Source organism: Lampetra planeri, chromosome 62, assembly GCF_965212315.1.
Source record: "Lampetra planeri chromosome 62, kcLamPlan1.2.h2, whole genome shotgun sequence".
Lineage (NCBI taxonomy): Eukaryota > Metazoa > Chordata > Hyperoartia > Petromyzontiformes > Petromyzontidae > Lampetra > Lampetra planeri.
In genome coordinates, this window is record NC_136168.1 from 4,957,090 (window position 1) to 4,973,928 (window position 16,839).

General features: G+C 47.0%; 1 protein-coding gene across 3 annotated transcripts; it reads right to left on the bottom strand.

Moving 5' to 3' along the window:
• Positions 1-806: 806 nt before the first annotated feature.
• Positions 807-16,739, bottom strand: LOC144736702 (uncharacterized). Of its 3 annotated transcripts, none has more exons than XM_078619310.1 (9): positions 16,643-16,739; positions 11,120-11,239; positions 9,293-9,439; positions 8,018-8,228; positions 7,669-7,752; positions 6,444-7,196; positions 5,939-6,094; positions 4,993-5,178; positions 807-4,099 (listed from the first exon to the last, which is right to left on the bottom strand). In XM_078619310.1, exons 1-9 carry the CDS (start codon positions 16,646-16,648, stop codon positions 4,026-4,028), a joined length of 1,737 nt encoding a protein of 578 aa, XP_078475436.1. In that variant the 5' UTR covers positions 16,649-16,739; the 3' UTR covers positions 807-4,025. The 3 variants fall into 3 exon arrangements, with proteins under 3 accessions (XP_078475436.1, XP_078475437.1, XP_078475438.1); XM_078619311.1 differs by having other exon boundaries at positions 13,887-16,737; XM_078619312.1 differs by lacking the exons at positions 11,120-11,239; positions 16,643-16,739 and having other exon boundaries at positions 9,301-9,423.
• Positions 16,740-16,839: the final 100 nt, after the last annotated feature.

The window sequence follows — 16,839 nt, forward strand, 5'->3', positions numbered from 1 at the left end:
AGTGCAAAGAAGTTCATCATACAATCTCAGACCGTAATTACCTCTCCATCCATGGTGCTCGATTGAATAAACAAAGTGACCATACTTCACCATGCTGATCAGTGCAAGTTGGCAAATACGGGGAGACGTGGGAGCATAAGAGTAAAGTACAATAAATGTTTCTGTACTGCCCTCAACGGTTCACCACGTGGCCCTTCATAGCTCATCAAAAAGGGGCATTGCCCAAAACAATTACCCGTTTCCCTTTTAAGACAGTGCTATTGACCAATGTGGTGAAGTATGGTCATACAACCCCCATGACCGACAGGGCAAATCATGACCTCCCAGTCCCCAGCTCTGGTTCAACCAGCTACGGCATCGGACGGGAAGCTGTAGGTGGGTGCTTGGCATTGTTCGGACATCTTCGAGCTAATTTCAACACGCAGACCTCGTTTTTGGAAAGCAAACCTTGACGAGCTGGAGACAGCCAACATGGTGGCGTGTAGCAGAGTATCGACAAGGCTCGACGGGACGGGAACTGCAAGATCCGACCATGTCCCCGTCCAGTGCTTGCAGAGCTGGATTGGCTTCCGGTTGCCAAACGAACACATTTTAGGTTGAATTCATTATATACACAAAGTGCTGCCTACAAATTAAACATTGTCTCGATCTCGTAAAGGAGCACAACACCGTCTTTAGAACTACTCGTGTTGAATGTGTGGTCTTTCCCCCATACCTATTGATTAGCACGGTTGACTACGTACGGTGCAAAAGAAGTCGAACGTACATACACACAACTCAGAGAAATTGGGAGTCAGGCACAGATAGACGACTAGAAAAGGATGAGTTTATTTTAATGCAATAAAAAAGCCTAAGATCTCCCGTTTAAAGCAACGGCTATCAGGGCTACCGCGGCCAAGAAGCACAAACTCATCTTGGAACGCGCCGCCCGCCGCCGCGGCGTAGTTCAGCATCGTGCACGCCAATAACATCGTGCACGCCAATAACATTCGCTCCTCTGAAGCCACCGTCTCCATTTCATGAGCCACACAATTTGGAAACTTTGCGGCCACATGTTCACGCCACATTACTTCAGGAGCGATTTTGCAAAAAAATCTAAATTAAATCTTAAGTGGTATTTTAATCCTTCACGCAGTAGTGGGGGGGGGGGTCGCACTTTCTACGAGATCAGTTGTATGGCAGTCAAACCAGTTATAGATACTTACGACGTAAGCTTTCGCGACCTACATTGTTAGAAATAATGATGGGTGACGTCGCGAAAATGTAAAGTTTTCATACACCCACCTCCACCAGACAGCCAATTAATAAGGTTTGTCACATGAACAGAACGTGCCAATTTATCACCAATTCAGCACACCGTTGTACTGAGCAGAGCAAACCCACATTTACAATCGAGTACTCAATTTACACTTGACGTATACTCAGTTGTGATGTTGGGGGTTTGCCACGTCAAGAGAATAACTGCACTTGTGACAACTGTTTTTATTTTCGCAGTCATTGGTGACGAGGCCGAGACCATTAACTCGCTACAATTTAAGGAATCGGTTTAACCAACGGCAGCTGCCTCAATTCTGAGCCCGGATCTCAGCGGTGCTGACTTGGCACCGACCGAGCCACGGGGCCCCTCCCCCCACATCAACATAAACGTCGTTTGGGGACGTCTCACCAGCTACTCAATTGGAGCAGCGCTGACTGCGGGTGGGCGAGACAGGCCAGGTTAACATATCTCTTGGCCGAACAACCCAATGCATGACCACCTTCCTGCAGCATATATTCTTGAGACCCAGTTGAAGATATCCGTCTTAGATAAATTACATGACAGTTGAATAACTATACTGGGCGTTTGCACATCGCGGGCAGCACAGCTTGTAGCGCGGCGTGTATATACATGCACACCTACACGTGCATACGAGACAGGTCAACCCGTTTTGAGAGCAGGATGTTTAAAAGGTACACAGAGCGAGGTGGGTTGCTAGCAGAGATTGATTTTACTGTCAGAGCACAGAGCTCGGGCCGGCTGAAGCCATGGGGTTGAATCAGGGTCCGGCCCTCCCAGAGTAAAGTAAAGCAGGTTGTTGTGTGTCGACTTCCATCACAAGCAGACGTTCTCAAGGTGAAGGCGAGGAGAATTCAGATAAGACATTTTCAGGACCATGAAAAAGCCACTGCGCCACATGGGAGTTAAAGTGACGTAGAGTTAATTGTGAAGGCCACACAAAACTCGAACTAATGTGCATTGATTGTACCGAGAAGCACTGTCAAATACATCTGTCTGGCACTCGATTTCACTGTAGACATTTCAGTGCACATATGCAGCAGTGGGCACACAATAGCAGTTAATGAATACGTACAGAAAGCTATTAGCTGTCTAAAAGTCACTGAAAGCAGACAAATCAATTAAGAGAAACGAAAGTCGACTTGTGTTGTCTTCCAGTCATTCCTCAACGTGCCTTAAGGCTGCAGCGGTTTTCATCGACATGTATCAAAAAGGAACATTCAAAATTGTATGCCAATTGGACTTACTGGCATGAGATGAAGATCATGGGAGGAATACATTTGAAATTTAAACTCTTGCACAGACCAGAAAGTGTTCTACCCCCTCTTAAATGACAGCATTTGGAAGATGAAATTACAGAACTTCTCGGTTCACCTCAATGATCCGTTAGCCACACTTGGGACATTGTTGCACTCGATCCATTGCCCTGCTATGAAGAGGTTCGTTACATTGCAGTCGAACCTCCATAAGTCATTCCTAAGGGCTGGAAATAAGCAGAATTAAACGTATGTATGTAGACCTTCTTTCGCACCATATGTAGCCAATCATGCTAAACGATGGGTGTTGTGGGAGACACCGGGGACAGGGATGAGACCAACATCTCTCGAGACTTGAGGCCCCGGGTTACAATTGCAAGCGGGTGGGTACCTGGGTTTGAGCTGGGACCTTGAAGTGACGACATACAACATTAGCCCCACGAGTCACCTGGCCAAGTCGATGTATGAATGCGTTTAAAGGCCGCCACACAAATTGTTAGAATGCTCGGAAAGCGCTAAATTTAAAATCATTAACAACATCGTTACACTTATTACTCTCATATTAGTAACCATTAACCCTAATGCACCCATTTCATAATTTATATGCAAAAGATGGCAAAATTATCGTCATAAACAATGGCGGAGCCAAGATTTTCAGGTATGGAGGGGGCAACCCCTCCAGCAATGAAAAGTGATAGTTGTTAGTAAGTAAGGACTTGTCCCTTGCTTCTTATTCAGTTTCTCAGTTTTCGACGCGTGTGCGGCAATGGTGCAGCCATCGATCAAGGGTCAAATTCGAACCGTGTTGTGTGATCAGCATCGCGCTCGCTGAAGGCATTTGCCTGCAGGCAAGTCGTGTACTGTATACGCAACTGCGCACAATTCTGTGAGTCACTTATAACTGCTTTGCCGCTACTTATTGCCAATTATGGACTCAGACTATTGTCCTATCATCTCATAGAGTCCCTGGCACGTAACAATCTGCTACACAGTGGCAGTCGCAAAATGCGGATATATTACTAATAAACCCCAATGATCTGATCGAAATTAGGGATTTCGATCATATTATTGGGGGGGCACGTGCCACCCCACCCCCCCACTGGCTCCGCCACCAGTGTTCATAACTATTGGAAGTAAATTTTGTAAGTTACAGAAGATTTATCTCAACAAAAATGTGAAACTCTTCCCCCCAAGTGGGTGTAGGCACGCAAGATCGGCGACCATGTCAAAGCAGCGATGCCCAAAAAGAAAACTCCCAAGAACGAGCGTATAAAACTCCTACACTCTAACGTTTCACGAATTTCTACTACTTAATAAACAAATGTGGTCGGGCACAAAGCACACAGCTCGCCACCGAAGATAACGCCTGCCAGTTTACCCTTCGACGGTCGCTAGTGACTCCGGTTCCGATTTTGTTTTGTTTCACTCAAATATAGCCGTGGGTGGAGTCGAAGAATGAACAACTCTTTGTACAACCACACAGCGGTCGATCCTCAGTAGTACCGCAGGTCATCCCTCCGGTTGTCCCAGTCTCCATCTCTCGACTCCCTCTTCGAGTAATGTTTGTCTGCAAATTATTCAAAGAGACGAACAATTACGTAGATGCAGAATCACAGTACAACAATTTATGTTTCTGCAGTGTCCTCTAGTTTTACATGACATTTATTATATGAAGGTTCTTATCATTATGCTCATTTACCCAAGAAAGCCTCACCGAGTCTCAAGACTTTTTCCCAGGAGGGTCCTGCCAGGTTCTCAGCAAGGGGCGATCTCGCTGCTGTAACCCCAATCGCTTCACGAGAGAGCAATGTGTTTCATTGCAAGGGCCCGCACGCCCCTGGTGGAACTTTAGTGCGGAGCCCGACAATACACAAATGTGAACACCCCAACATCGTCCTGATGTCAAACACCAATTGTTTCAAATGTGTGGCGGCCCTCACACGGATGTCTTATCGGCGAAAGTGACCCCCACTGTGAAAATTAGTGAAGAATACTGAAGGACTAAAACAGCCAGAGCAAGGAGATGCCGCCTCTGAATGGGGGGGGGGGGGGGGGCACATGGAGGGCAGGACACTGCTGTTAACTCTTCACAGCTGATCCCATCTAATCTGGGAACCTGGCAATGGCAGGATGATATTTCCAGTTACCAAATGTAGGTTTTTGTAGGTGAGATGCAGGATGTGTCTGCTGCATCTTGTGTGAAACATGTGGAACAAAAATATTGCACTCAAGTCTCCTTTAATTCTGCAAATTTTAACCCAATATCAAAGGGACCCACTTTTACAGGATTAAAATAGTGGCTGGCTGCAGGATGAATTAAGAGTTGAAAAACACATTGAATGTGAAACGGTTAAAGGGACCCTTCCCCTCCTTTTCACCACGAAGCCCGCGTAGAATCAGCTCTGTCGTCCTAAGATGCGAGCGAGGCAATAGGCGTGAAAGGAACTCCAAGACTCTAACCTTCTAGGGCCTGCGGGTGCCGGCTCTGCAGGTGGTATATCATCGCCGGCAGACTGTCTCCCTTGTATTGCAGCTTCACGCTACACAGGCAGCAGCGCATGCCGCTGCCCAGCAGCTGGAAGTGTGACCACACGTCGCTGCGCGCCAGCTCGTTGGAGCTGCTCGGCTGCCAATCCTCGCGCTCATCTGTAACGAATAAGAGGGGGGAGGGGGGGGTAAAGTGTCACATTTATTTGGCACTTAAGCCTTGTACGTTCCGGAACGCACCAGAAGTCTGCACGCGATCATAGACGGCCCTTCCTTGGGATTGGACAAGGCCCAGGGCCAGGCTCGAGGCCCATCTGGACATCCACAATTGAGGCTCCGACCTCAGGCGTCGTAAGATCTCAGTTTAACACAGAGATTTTCTCGACCAATATCATCCATAATATAAATCTGGCTGTCCGCCTGATGATACAAATAGTAATTACTGGCAAAACATCGTACTCAGATTGTAAATGTTGTGGATTTGCTCTCCAACACACCGGTGTGCGGTACTAGTAACGAATTGGCATGTCCTATTGAACCGCAAAATTTTGCCACAAAACTGTAAATAATCTCAACTATTCTTTTATTTTTGCCAGGTCAGGCCCACTGAGCTATGTAGCTCTTTTTCATAAGCGATCTGGCCACAAACGCTCGCTCAACGAAGTGGCTTTTCACGTGGAAATGTCACGTAGCCACTCTAAACGCATATTTATAATATGGAGGGAAAAATCGGGATACCCGGAGAACAATCGATGCGACCACAGGGAGAGAGAACACACGCAAACTCCAAACATACAGGCGTCGGAGTCGGAATCGAACCCACAACCTCCTGCATAGCAGGCGAGGTGGTGAACATCTCCTAGCCAGTGGCGGCCAGCTGCTCAGCCATGACGAGCACATGTGCGCGAGCGCTACCCACCCTGCATGTTCCTGTAGAGCCGCGAGGCGCCATGAACGCCGCCGCCGTCGCCAGCCTTGCCCACAAGGAAGCCCTGTTCGGTCGTGCCCCCTCCGTAGGCGCTCATGTCCCCGTACTTGTTGTAGCTGCCGCTGTAGGGGTTCTCGGTCCCATTTCCTAAAATGGGAAGGGCGAGGTATCAGAGTTAAGCGTTTACATGGCCATGTGCCGACTGGAGTGCAACTGTGTAAACCTGGCTGGTGTGTACTGGCTGGAGTGCAAGCATGTGTGCTAGGGTGTGTGTGCGCTCGCTGGTTCTGGCAACCCACCCGGTCATGTGCAGTGCCGGCCTTCATAGGTGCTCATGTGCTCGCTAGTAGCACTTGCCCCTACAGTCTGTCAAGGCTATAATATTGAGGGTGTCTTTGTAATGTGCGTGTTGCAAGGTAATAGTTAACCCCAAACCCCCCCACCCACCCCGTGTTTGTGCATGCGTGGGAGCTCATTGCCCCCTTACTCGCCGCACCGCTATTGCCGCTGCCGTTGAAACCATCGCGGCCGTGACCGCTCATGGTCCCCATCATCTTCGGATCGTAGGAGCTGCACGCGGCCGAGCCAGGCCCCGCACCAGGGTTGGTGATCCCGGCTCCCAACGTGTTGGCAAGGCCCATGGCGTTGGTGATGCTCATGGCCGGCATGGCCGCGGCGGCGGCAGCGAGGGCAGAGGCGGACGCTTGCGTGTTGGGCATGAGGAGGCCCTGCAGCGTCTGCACGGCCTGCAGCACCTGCAGAGCCTGCAGCGCCTGCATGCCGTTCACTCCCGGCAAAGCCGGGACAGACGGCATTCCCGGCATATTCGGTGGCGGTGGCGGCGGCGGCGGCATCCCCGACATTCCCGGTGGCCCTTTCATCCCCTGTGCCCTTGGCATTGCCGACATGCCGGGCATGCGGGGCGGGGGCATGCCCTGAAAGCCTGGTGGGCCGAACATTCCCTGCATGCCCTGCATGCCCGACATGCCCTGCATGCCCTGCATGCCCGACATGCCCTGCATGCCCTGCATGCCCGACATGCCCTGCATGCCCTGCATGCCCGACATTCCCTGCATGCCCGGCATACCCGGCATGCCCTGCATGCCCGACATGCCCTGCATGCCCTGCATGCCCTGCATGCCCGTCATGCCCTGCATGCCCTGCATGCCCTGCATGCCCTGCATGCCCTGCATGCCCTGCATGTGGGGCGGGGGCATGTTAGACGAGGGCATGCCGTGGCGATCGCGCCCTGCAACGGCACATGGCGTGGCACGGGTGAATGCCAGCGGGTGAGGGTGGCGCGACAATTGTACGTGACAAAAAGCACTTCTTTCACACCGTACGTAGCCAACCGTGCTCATGGGAGTGCAGTGCTAATTGGGGGTAACTTTTACATGAGAAGTGATTGGTGGTGATCGTTCTGTGTACGTTGAGGAAAACCAAAACCTTAAGATTTGAACAGTCAAGGAAAAAAGTGAATCCTTTTCTTAAACTTGTGATGTCTACAAGAGCAAAGTTAAGACAAAAGCAAGCCCTGAAAATACATTTGTAAAACTTAATATAACGTACATACACGTTTAAACGTATATCTGAAAAATACCATTGGGAGTTGAGGTGCAGTAAGGCAAACACACGTCCTCCCAAAAACTCCCGAGAGGCTACGCGCTACCGGGGCAAGCCGAGAACGGTGCGAGTGACCGTGTGCGGAGGTGACGACTCACCGCCGCCCATTTCCTTCTGCTGGTGCTCGGTCCACACCTTCTTGACTTCCACTTGTTTGTTGTTGATAATGTGGTATCGTTGCTCTGCGCACAAGAAACGGCAGTCGTTAAAATGTTAGTGCACTTGATTCGTGAGAATGGCGTCAGGTTACATGTTTAAAGGAATCCATCTGTGGCCGCACAAATGCCGTCATTGCATTGCGCGCTTTCAGATGCACTTCTGCGGCCATCTGAAATGCTCTTGCTTTGAATATACGGAAGCCACTGAAGCTATGCCCTTTTAAATCTAGATTTAACTAATTTATTTAGAACCGAGAGGTTCAATATCATAATCATCACAGCGACTCACGGGTGCACTTGTCGACGCAGTCGTGGTCGTTGAACGACACAAACCCGAAGCCGCGGGAGTTCCCGGTCTTGGCATCCTTCATGACGAAGGCCTCGAGCACGGCGCCATACGACTCAAAGTACTCGCGCAGATGAGGGCTCGTGATCTCGCGGCCCAGGCCGCCAACAAAAATCTTGGTCACCTTCTCCTGTGAGCCGGGCATGCGCATGTTCTGTAGGAACAGTGGTGGGGGACGGGGGGGTTAGGGGGCAAAACACTACATAGCATTCAAAGATCCCTCAAGACTGAAGGGGCAAGTGCTGCTAGTGGGCACCGATGAAGGCCGGTGCACGAGGGGTGAAGTGGCCAACACTACCCAGCACACACGTTTGCAATCCAGTCAGCACACACCTGACAGCACACACGCGTCGAGTCCAACCAGCACACACTTGCATTCTTGCCAGCACACACCAGCCAGCGCACACACACACACACACGAAGACTCCAACCAACACTCGGCATGGCATTCGTACAAACACAAAGATTCCCTCAATGGTAGTGCAGACTGTCAGGGCAAGCACCGTTAGCAACTACCTATAAAGCTCTGCCACATGTGGCCAGATCTCAACATTCAAACAGCCACCATTGGCCAATAAGTGACGGTGACATCACCATAACGCTTATGCCAGAACAGGTCTACTTTTTTTTCGTGACTTGTTAAAAACCCGTGCTGGCAGGTGGGGGGGCGTAAGAGACAGATCCAAGTGCTATGGGTTAACTGACCAATACGACTGGCAGATGCACACACTTGCGCCCCCCACCGTATCACTTGGCGTGCCGCTCATTGTGAGCATCGCTGCTCCTCCCTCCGTAGTTACTGGATGGTGACTGCAACCAATTGCCCAGTAGCATCTTTCACGAGCCTCCTCCAGAGGACGATCGTGGCAGCGCTTGTGACATGCCACCTTCAGCTCCACATCCTCCTATACCGCGTTAGTCCGTCTCTTCTCCAGCCCATGCTGCATCCATTTTGCCCACTCTATCCAGCCATACAGAAGCTACTTGGGCATGCGGTGGCTGGGCATGCGGGAAAAATGATCCAGCCAATGCAGCCTCCTTGCCTTTGGCAGGAGCTCGCTGATGAGACCGTGCAGAACGTACGCACGCACGCACGCAAGGCTGCTGTCCTATTCTAAACGTCGAACTTATTTTGCAACGAAAGAGCCTACCGTGCTAGTCGGAGGTGCGGGGAATGACAAATTAAACAAAAAAAAGAAGAGCGAGTGATGCAGGCACCTGCGCACTCATGGCACGCTTGGCATCCACCACGACTCCGTCGATCATGTGCGGCCTGTTCCTCATAGCCTCGTCCACCTCCTCCACGCCAGAGTACGTCACAAAGCCACATTTGCGCGACTTGTTCGTGCGTGCGTCTTTCAGAACCTGATCACAAGGCCCAAAGGGAAGCGGGGAGAAGGGCGGAGTTAAGGGAGGGGGTAAGAGGCATCAAGGAGGACGGGAGGGGTCGCAACCAGAACCAAGGGGGCAAAGCTATTGGATGAGCTACTCACGGTGTGTCACTCATAACCCTTCCTCTCATATTGCTACCAGGCATTTAACAATTCACCGATTTTACGCATCGTAACAATTCAATAGCTATGATTAGATTACAGAATCAATTACTTTTACCATCTCATTTGGCCTTGTTTGTACACGGCTATTGTTTGCACCGATACCTCAATGCAGTATTGGCATATCATTCGAATTAACAGTCAGTAATGTATAACGATGCAAACTATATGATGCATCATCAATGAGCGCATAAATGTAATTAATGAGAAGAATCTATGCATCAGTACTTTCTCATCTGTCTAAAATTAAGATCACCTCACCGGTTTTCATTATCGCACGTCAAATTATGCCAGATAATTATCTTGTCAGTACCACATGACATAGCAAACCTTTGGCAACTTAAATGTAAATGGCCAATAATTCAGCATTTAATTCACCTTACACATTTCTTCATACAGCTCGTATATGAATATCCACTTCATTTTCAGAAGCTCAGTGGAAGATCGCTCACTCTCTTCTGCTGCCTATAAGATCTTACTTTCTCTATATCATGAAAAATGATTAAAAAGGCTTCAAATCAAGATTAATATATCCTGAATTATAAAATACTATTTTTCCATTACTATATCATTGCCCATGGACTTGAAAGCAAAATTTGGGGTGCACCTTATAACCAAATGATATTATTATACCGGGTACAAGTTGAAGGGGCATTTTACTTTCCAGTGTCCAGTAATCCAGCGAGTATAGCCATATGCATACCGTTCCTGCATCTTGAGATCAAATGTATATACAGTCGTACCCCGGTATACGACCGCTTTGGAATACGTCGAATTTGGTACACGTCGTGTTTTGACGAGAGAAAAATGTCTTGGGATACGACGTCTTGCTTGGGATACGACGCGCTTGCTAGAACTTGTATGGGTCGGGATGAGTCACCGCGTACAGTACCCGCATATACAATACTGTTACGGCTCTAACAAGCCGTAGCAGTATTGTGTGGAATGACCAAAGTCACACTTCAGGGACATTCATAGAAGATAAAACAAACTTATATGGACCGGTTTTTAGTAAAACTCAAACCTGGTGAGCCTCAACCAGGTCCAAGTCAAGAAAAAAGACAGAAAGAAAAAACCCCCCAGAATATCAGCTTCCTGAAGTTTTAATGGAAAGGGACTCTCCTTCCAAAAGATAACATCTCCTCCTCCTCCTCCCCACCATCCTCGTAGGCTATCAACTGCTCTCAGCAAGGTAAAGTGATGTTCAATTTTATTTTTATTTCAATGTATTTAAATGTATGTATGCATTTTAGTAATTAGTGTCTAAATTATTTTATACAACCCCATTAATGTATAATGACATAAAAAATATAATTTTTTATACTCTGGAACGGATTATTTCCTTTCCCTTTATTTCTTATGGGAAAATTCGTTTGGTATACGTCATTTTCGGTATAAGTCCTACCTTCTGGAATGAATTAACGATGTATACTGAGGTACCACTGTAATTATCTAAACTACATTTGTATGACGAACGCGCACACACACTCACCACGGCATGCACCACCGTGCCATACTTGGAGAAGTAGGAAGTCAGCGTGTCGGTTTCGGTGTCGATGTTCAGACCACCTATAAACATTTTGCGCACAATGTGCCAGTCTTCCTTTACGTCCTGACAGGTGATAGGTGAGAAGGGAATGCAGGGGTGGCAAAGAGGCGAGGGAGTTCAAAGGGCATCGTTAAGATCGGCAAAGCACCACCGGGAGCCTCAACGGAACTTGCGAGCAAGCACACGATCTTGCGTCGGACATCAGGGCTGCAGCAGAGGAAGCCCTTTCTCCGCTCGGCTCCTGCATGAGAAACGCTGTTCGGTCGCCGCGCCGCCTGCCAGTACGCCCCCCCCCCCCCCTCGCTTGCGCAAGAGGCAGACGAGCGGTGGTGCGGGGGGCGGCGCCGACTCTCCCTTCCTGCTCCCGTGTCCACGTCGAGAGCGGCTGTGTCGTAAAACGCAAGCGCAGCAGGGAGAGGGGGTTGGTGAGGTGGGAAAGGAGGAATCGCGTGGGAAGCCGGCTTCCCTGCGAAGTGGCAAGTCTCACATCGGAGCATCTCCCTGCTCCAGACAAACGAGAAGCAGCGCATCTCTCCAACGACAGAACAGTTGGTCGTAGAGTAGAACGTATCCAACTTGCTGGGGACTGGGGCATTAGCGGACACTTGAAAGGTCCGGATCTGTGAACACCTATACAAAATGAGTTACATTAAATACTGCACTGGGTGTGGATGGGTAAGGGTGGATATGTGGTCGGATATGCGACGCTGTATTTGTAGTGGAATTTAAAGTCTCTATAAGCATGACGACCGTTTTGAACACTCACAAAACGGCACAAATTTTGACCATATTCTAGGAAAAAATCCAATTGGAAAGTGATAAAAAGGCCCAAATTACATGGTCGAATGTTCCTGTTGGCTAAGATTTTTGGCAAAAGTGTGCCAATGTTTCAATCGGCAAAAAATTCATTAAATTGCTGAGACGATGTGCTTTAACCATTTAATCTCGGTATGAATCAGGACCCTTATGGATAACAGCAAGACTGCCACAAGGCAAGTAGCAATTCAACCATCTCTAGCGATTCCAATTAATTGTCACGATCCAGGTTCGTGGTTTTAATTAATAATTCTCATCTCATTGTATTCGTTCTGACTTGCTCCGTCTCATTTGGATAGTTTTTTTTTTCGATCCAATAGCCTGAATGTCACATGAGCATATCATTTTGCCTAAGTCGTTTAAGTGGTAAAATAAGTCTCGTGTATAATTTGATGCAAGCAAGAATGGATTTCAATCAATTAACTGCTTTATCATTAGATGCTTAAATGCCATCCATTGCTGCATATCACAGGATTTCTCCAGCAACACTCACGAGTTTGAAAAGCAAATTAACTTAGAAATCTTCACCTATAATGACTGCATTAATAATATACAAGCCGAGAACAGATATTACTTAATTGTTGGTACAACCTGCATTAGATGACTTCCAATTTATTTGTGGCCAACAAGAGTGAATTGTGAAATAACTATTTTAAATGAGCGGGTTATCAAATAATCGACTCTTATTAGCCATATGAATAAATCGGTATTACTCAAGTTTTGCTACCATAGCTGGTACCAATTTCAGCACTAGTCAATCAGCGAGTGAGCATTTCCAACTAAAAAAAACAAGCTGCGCACACAAACAGCAGCTGTTGTGCAACGCGACTTCATTTCTCTGGGAAGGGTGCTGGCTCCGTGCCTGGCACCGGGCCGGGTAAGACGGCCCATGTTGCCACAAACTGAAGAGGCCGACTGGCCCTGGAAGCAGCCCCTGAAGTCACGGGATCAAGGTTGAAGCAAGACGAGCACCCTCTGTGAAGGCACCCGCTTGGTTTAACGTCCGATTGTGTTAGTTAAAAACAGCATCACATCAATGTTAACCCACTGTTAGATGAAGACCTATCAACGCTACCAATGATGTGTTGGTAATGGGGGTTGACCTTTCTTCACCAGGCTACTCGGTGTTGAATCTTGATTTGAAGATTTCGTGACTGCAGGAGTCCATACTCTTTGGTTCTTTGGGTAAAGTTACGTAGGTAGATATATTATTTTATTATTATTCATTTTTCTACCAACGTGACTTTACCGAAAGCACCAAAGAGTATCGAGCACTCGGTGTTGTTTAAGGGAAAGAAGCACCAAGGACCGACTAACATCACTCATCGCTGATGGAAGTTGGGGATCAAATTCAGGAGCGAGGGTCAGAGTGCAGGCATGACGTAAACGTTGAGCAGAAAAAACCCCTCAAATACTTAAAATAATTGGAAGACAATACAGTAGTCCCAAATCAGTCAATTATATTTCTTATTTTTATCTATACACTGTGAATCCACTGCTGGATGAGGCCATGTCGGTCCAGGGAGTTGTGTGACCGACCATATTACAGCATGATGGTTAATATGCGCATTGGTGCAACGCCTCAGGACCAGATAGGTCAGACATCACTCCATGGCCACAGACGTTGGCCATGGCTGGGAATCGAATCCCAGCAGCCAGATTCACAGCATGAACCCCGCATCATCTGTAAACGTGAACACTTCCAAGTTATTTCGCCAGCGTTTGTTGTTAATGCCGATGGTGGCCAATCATTTTCACAACCTGTGCATCCACGTCGGGCCAAACTCGAACGCCACATTTTCAATTATTCACGTTTGGTTTCACGCTAAACAACCTCACACACCACATTCTTGTAATCCAGTGACATTCTCACAGCGCAAACTACGGTCCTTACATGGTCGCTTTAGAGGACTTGAAGCCAAACTTCTTCGCAGTCCCAGCAGTTGGAGTGTTTTGATGATTTTCAGTTTTTGTACACTTTGTTTAGACTTAATGTTACTTTTGAATTTGAGAAAATAAAAAATGTAATCTTCCATTTCAATTCTTCTACATTGTTTTAGTTTGCAGTGCCCAAACGGTAAGCGGCAATAGCCACAACAAGGACTCGATATAAAGCAAGCGACAATGAGTAGTGGAACATCAAAATACTGTACACACAGCCGCCGTTTTCCACAACGCGCATTGCACCATCGCTTGCGAGAGCCAATACAGAATCCCGCGAGCAAACAGGCCACGCAATTTCAACCACTGCAAAAACTTAAGCAAAAACAATTTCCTTGCAACTGTTTTGCTCGACTTTTTGCATCATTTCAGCGAGCTCAAAGGGTTTGTGGAAAACGGCTTCATAAACTCCAGGGGGCCTCGCAAGCGCCACATGCACGCCACATGAATATTTACATTCTAACAAAATCCTAAATCATACCATTAAAGTCCATTTTTGGTTGTCAGGAATTGGTTGTCATAATACATTTGTAAAATGCATATGCTGTGTGTGTTCAGCCTGTCACAGACACCATGAAAATTTACTTAAGCATACACACAAAAGGTTACATACAATACATAGAGCTGTACATTAAGCTATTAATGTACACACAAGCAATTATGCATGCAAGCTGTAACCATATAGGTCTACGACACCAAAATGTTTATTTTGACATTAAAATTTTGGGATAAGGATGTGGTATTTCAGCATTATTGCCTACGAGTAAAAGTGTGTTCATGTCCACGGCCACAAATCGTGGATTTGGTCATTAATCGCTGCCAAAGCGAGTGCATGAGAGTAATGTTGCTTCTTGTTGTAGTTGGGGGATCTGCAAGTGCCCGAACTCGTCACCACCGCAGTAGCGGCCACGTATAGGAAAAGGCGTGACTGCATTTGCGAAGCCCCCTGACACTTAGAAAAAACATTCATCTTATCTATGTAAGTAGACGTAGCATCAGTAGATGTAAAAACTCCACAAATACTGTACCTTCAATAAGAAAAACACAAGAAAAATTACATTAGTAGAAACAACTCAAACGGTAAATAACGGTAGTAACTTGGAAACAATACCAATGCAGCTCCACCCCTGTACCTTAACAATCATGCAAGCACATTCAATAGGCAATGATCATTACGATAGCGATTTGAGGTCTTAAGGTGAAACATTACCATACCTCCGATGAGCACGATTGGCTACATACAGTGCAAAAGAGATTCAACATACATTACCTGGGCGCATACGCTATGAGACATTATTAAAAGCACAGTAACATTGCATGTAAAGTATTCACAAGTGTATACATTTAAAATATCACAGGTCGTTAAATATGGATATATGTAATGTGAAAAACAGTTCAAGGTAGCATTAAAAATACATTATTGACCATAGTGGTGCAAAGAATCCAAATAGGGTAGATGTAGGTATAAATGTATATTGCACATTTACTACCCTTTAATACAACTCTTACGTGATAGTAATCTGTCATATTGATGAACTTCGCAGTGTTAATTAAAGGGTATTTGGTAGTAATATCAAAAATGTTACTGAAAATAGTAAGGTTGGAGTTATGACATTTTCTATATGTAATTAGATAATTTAAATAATTATAATGTATTAGATGCTACATACGCAATGCCTCTATTTTTCTCATTATATGTTCATTATTTAGTTTTCGACCGGTTCTGTATTCCTGTAGTAACATGTAAAGCACGCTCTGATACTTGCTGTTTGTATCGCGATCAATGCAACCACGATTGTAATTAAGATGTGTACCGTATAATCTCTAACAAGTCGCCATGAAATAAGAGCCTGACCGCTCATTGGGTACTTCCTGCTGAAATAAATAAAATCTAAGGCTGAATAATTGACCTCATACAACATACTGCTAGCTCTTCATTCACGCAATGTGACGAACTTTTGGTGGTTTTTAAACGTAATCGTCATCTTTATCCAATAACTTTTGCGGGTGTCGGATCTGGGCTGCGATGGAATCGGTGTCGTGCTTCGCGAGTTGCCCAAATGTCCCATTGTAAATCGCTCCCCTACGGTGGAGTTTAACGAACCCGGCATGGAATTAGCGGCACTTTTTTCAAAGGCGAGCATTTTACAATGAGAAGTTAACGAGAAGAAACGGAGGCATCACGGAATTGGTATCCATTGTAAGCAAACTAAAACAATGTTACTTGAGAACATGGTCTAATACGACCACGGGTAAACCACATCGCGCTAAACTGACAATGTAAGGCTAAAACAAACATCTAGTTTAACACAAATGGGAAGAATTGTTTATACAAATACGCGAAAGAACCAGCTCCGACAGATGGAACTGGGGCCTCGCCTGAACGGCTCATTGTAATATGTACGAACGGAAAATACGTGTAAGCACCAATTAAGCGAAACAATGTTCATCCTTTTATAACAGAAGCGCTAAGATCGCTTCACAGCTCGTACACTTTGTCAATGAAGAAGCTCGCGCCCTGAAGCGAGGCCTACTTGGTGGTTGCGGCGCTAGGCCGCAGGCTCGAGTTTAACTCGTTATTTATTTATTTGTCTCCGGTCGGGAGGCGCCAGAAGAGCGGAGCGAGAGCCAGAGCAGAGCGCCTCTCTCTCTCTGTCTGTCTCTCTACGTCGTCGCCTTGCTCCTGCGCGAGGCTCCACAGACACCCACCGTCATCGTGCCAAGACACCACCAACACCAGCCCTAGCCTGAGCCTCGTCTTCTACACAACACGACACAACTTTATTGATACGGGTCGATGACGTCATCACGGACATTTACCCCTCTACGTGGTGACCTCACGACGCGATAGTTTGCTTGATGACGTCATCACGTGGTGACCTCACGACGCGGTGGTTGCTTGATGA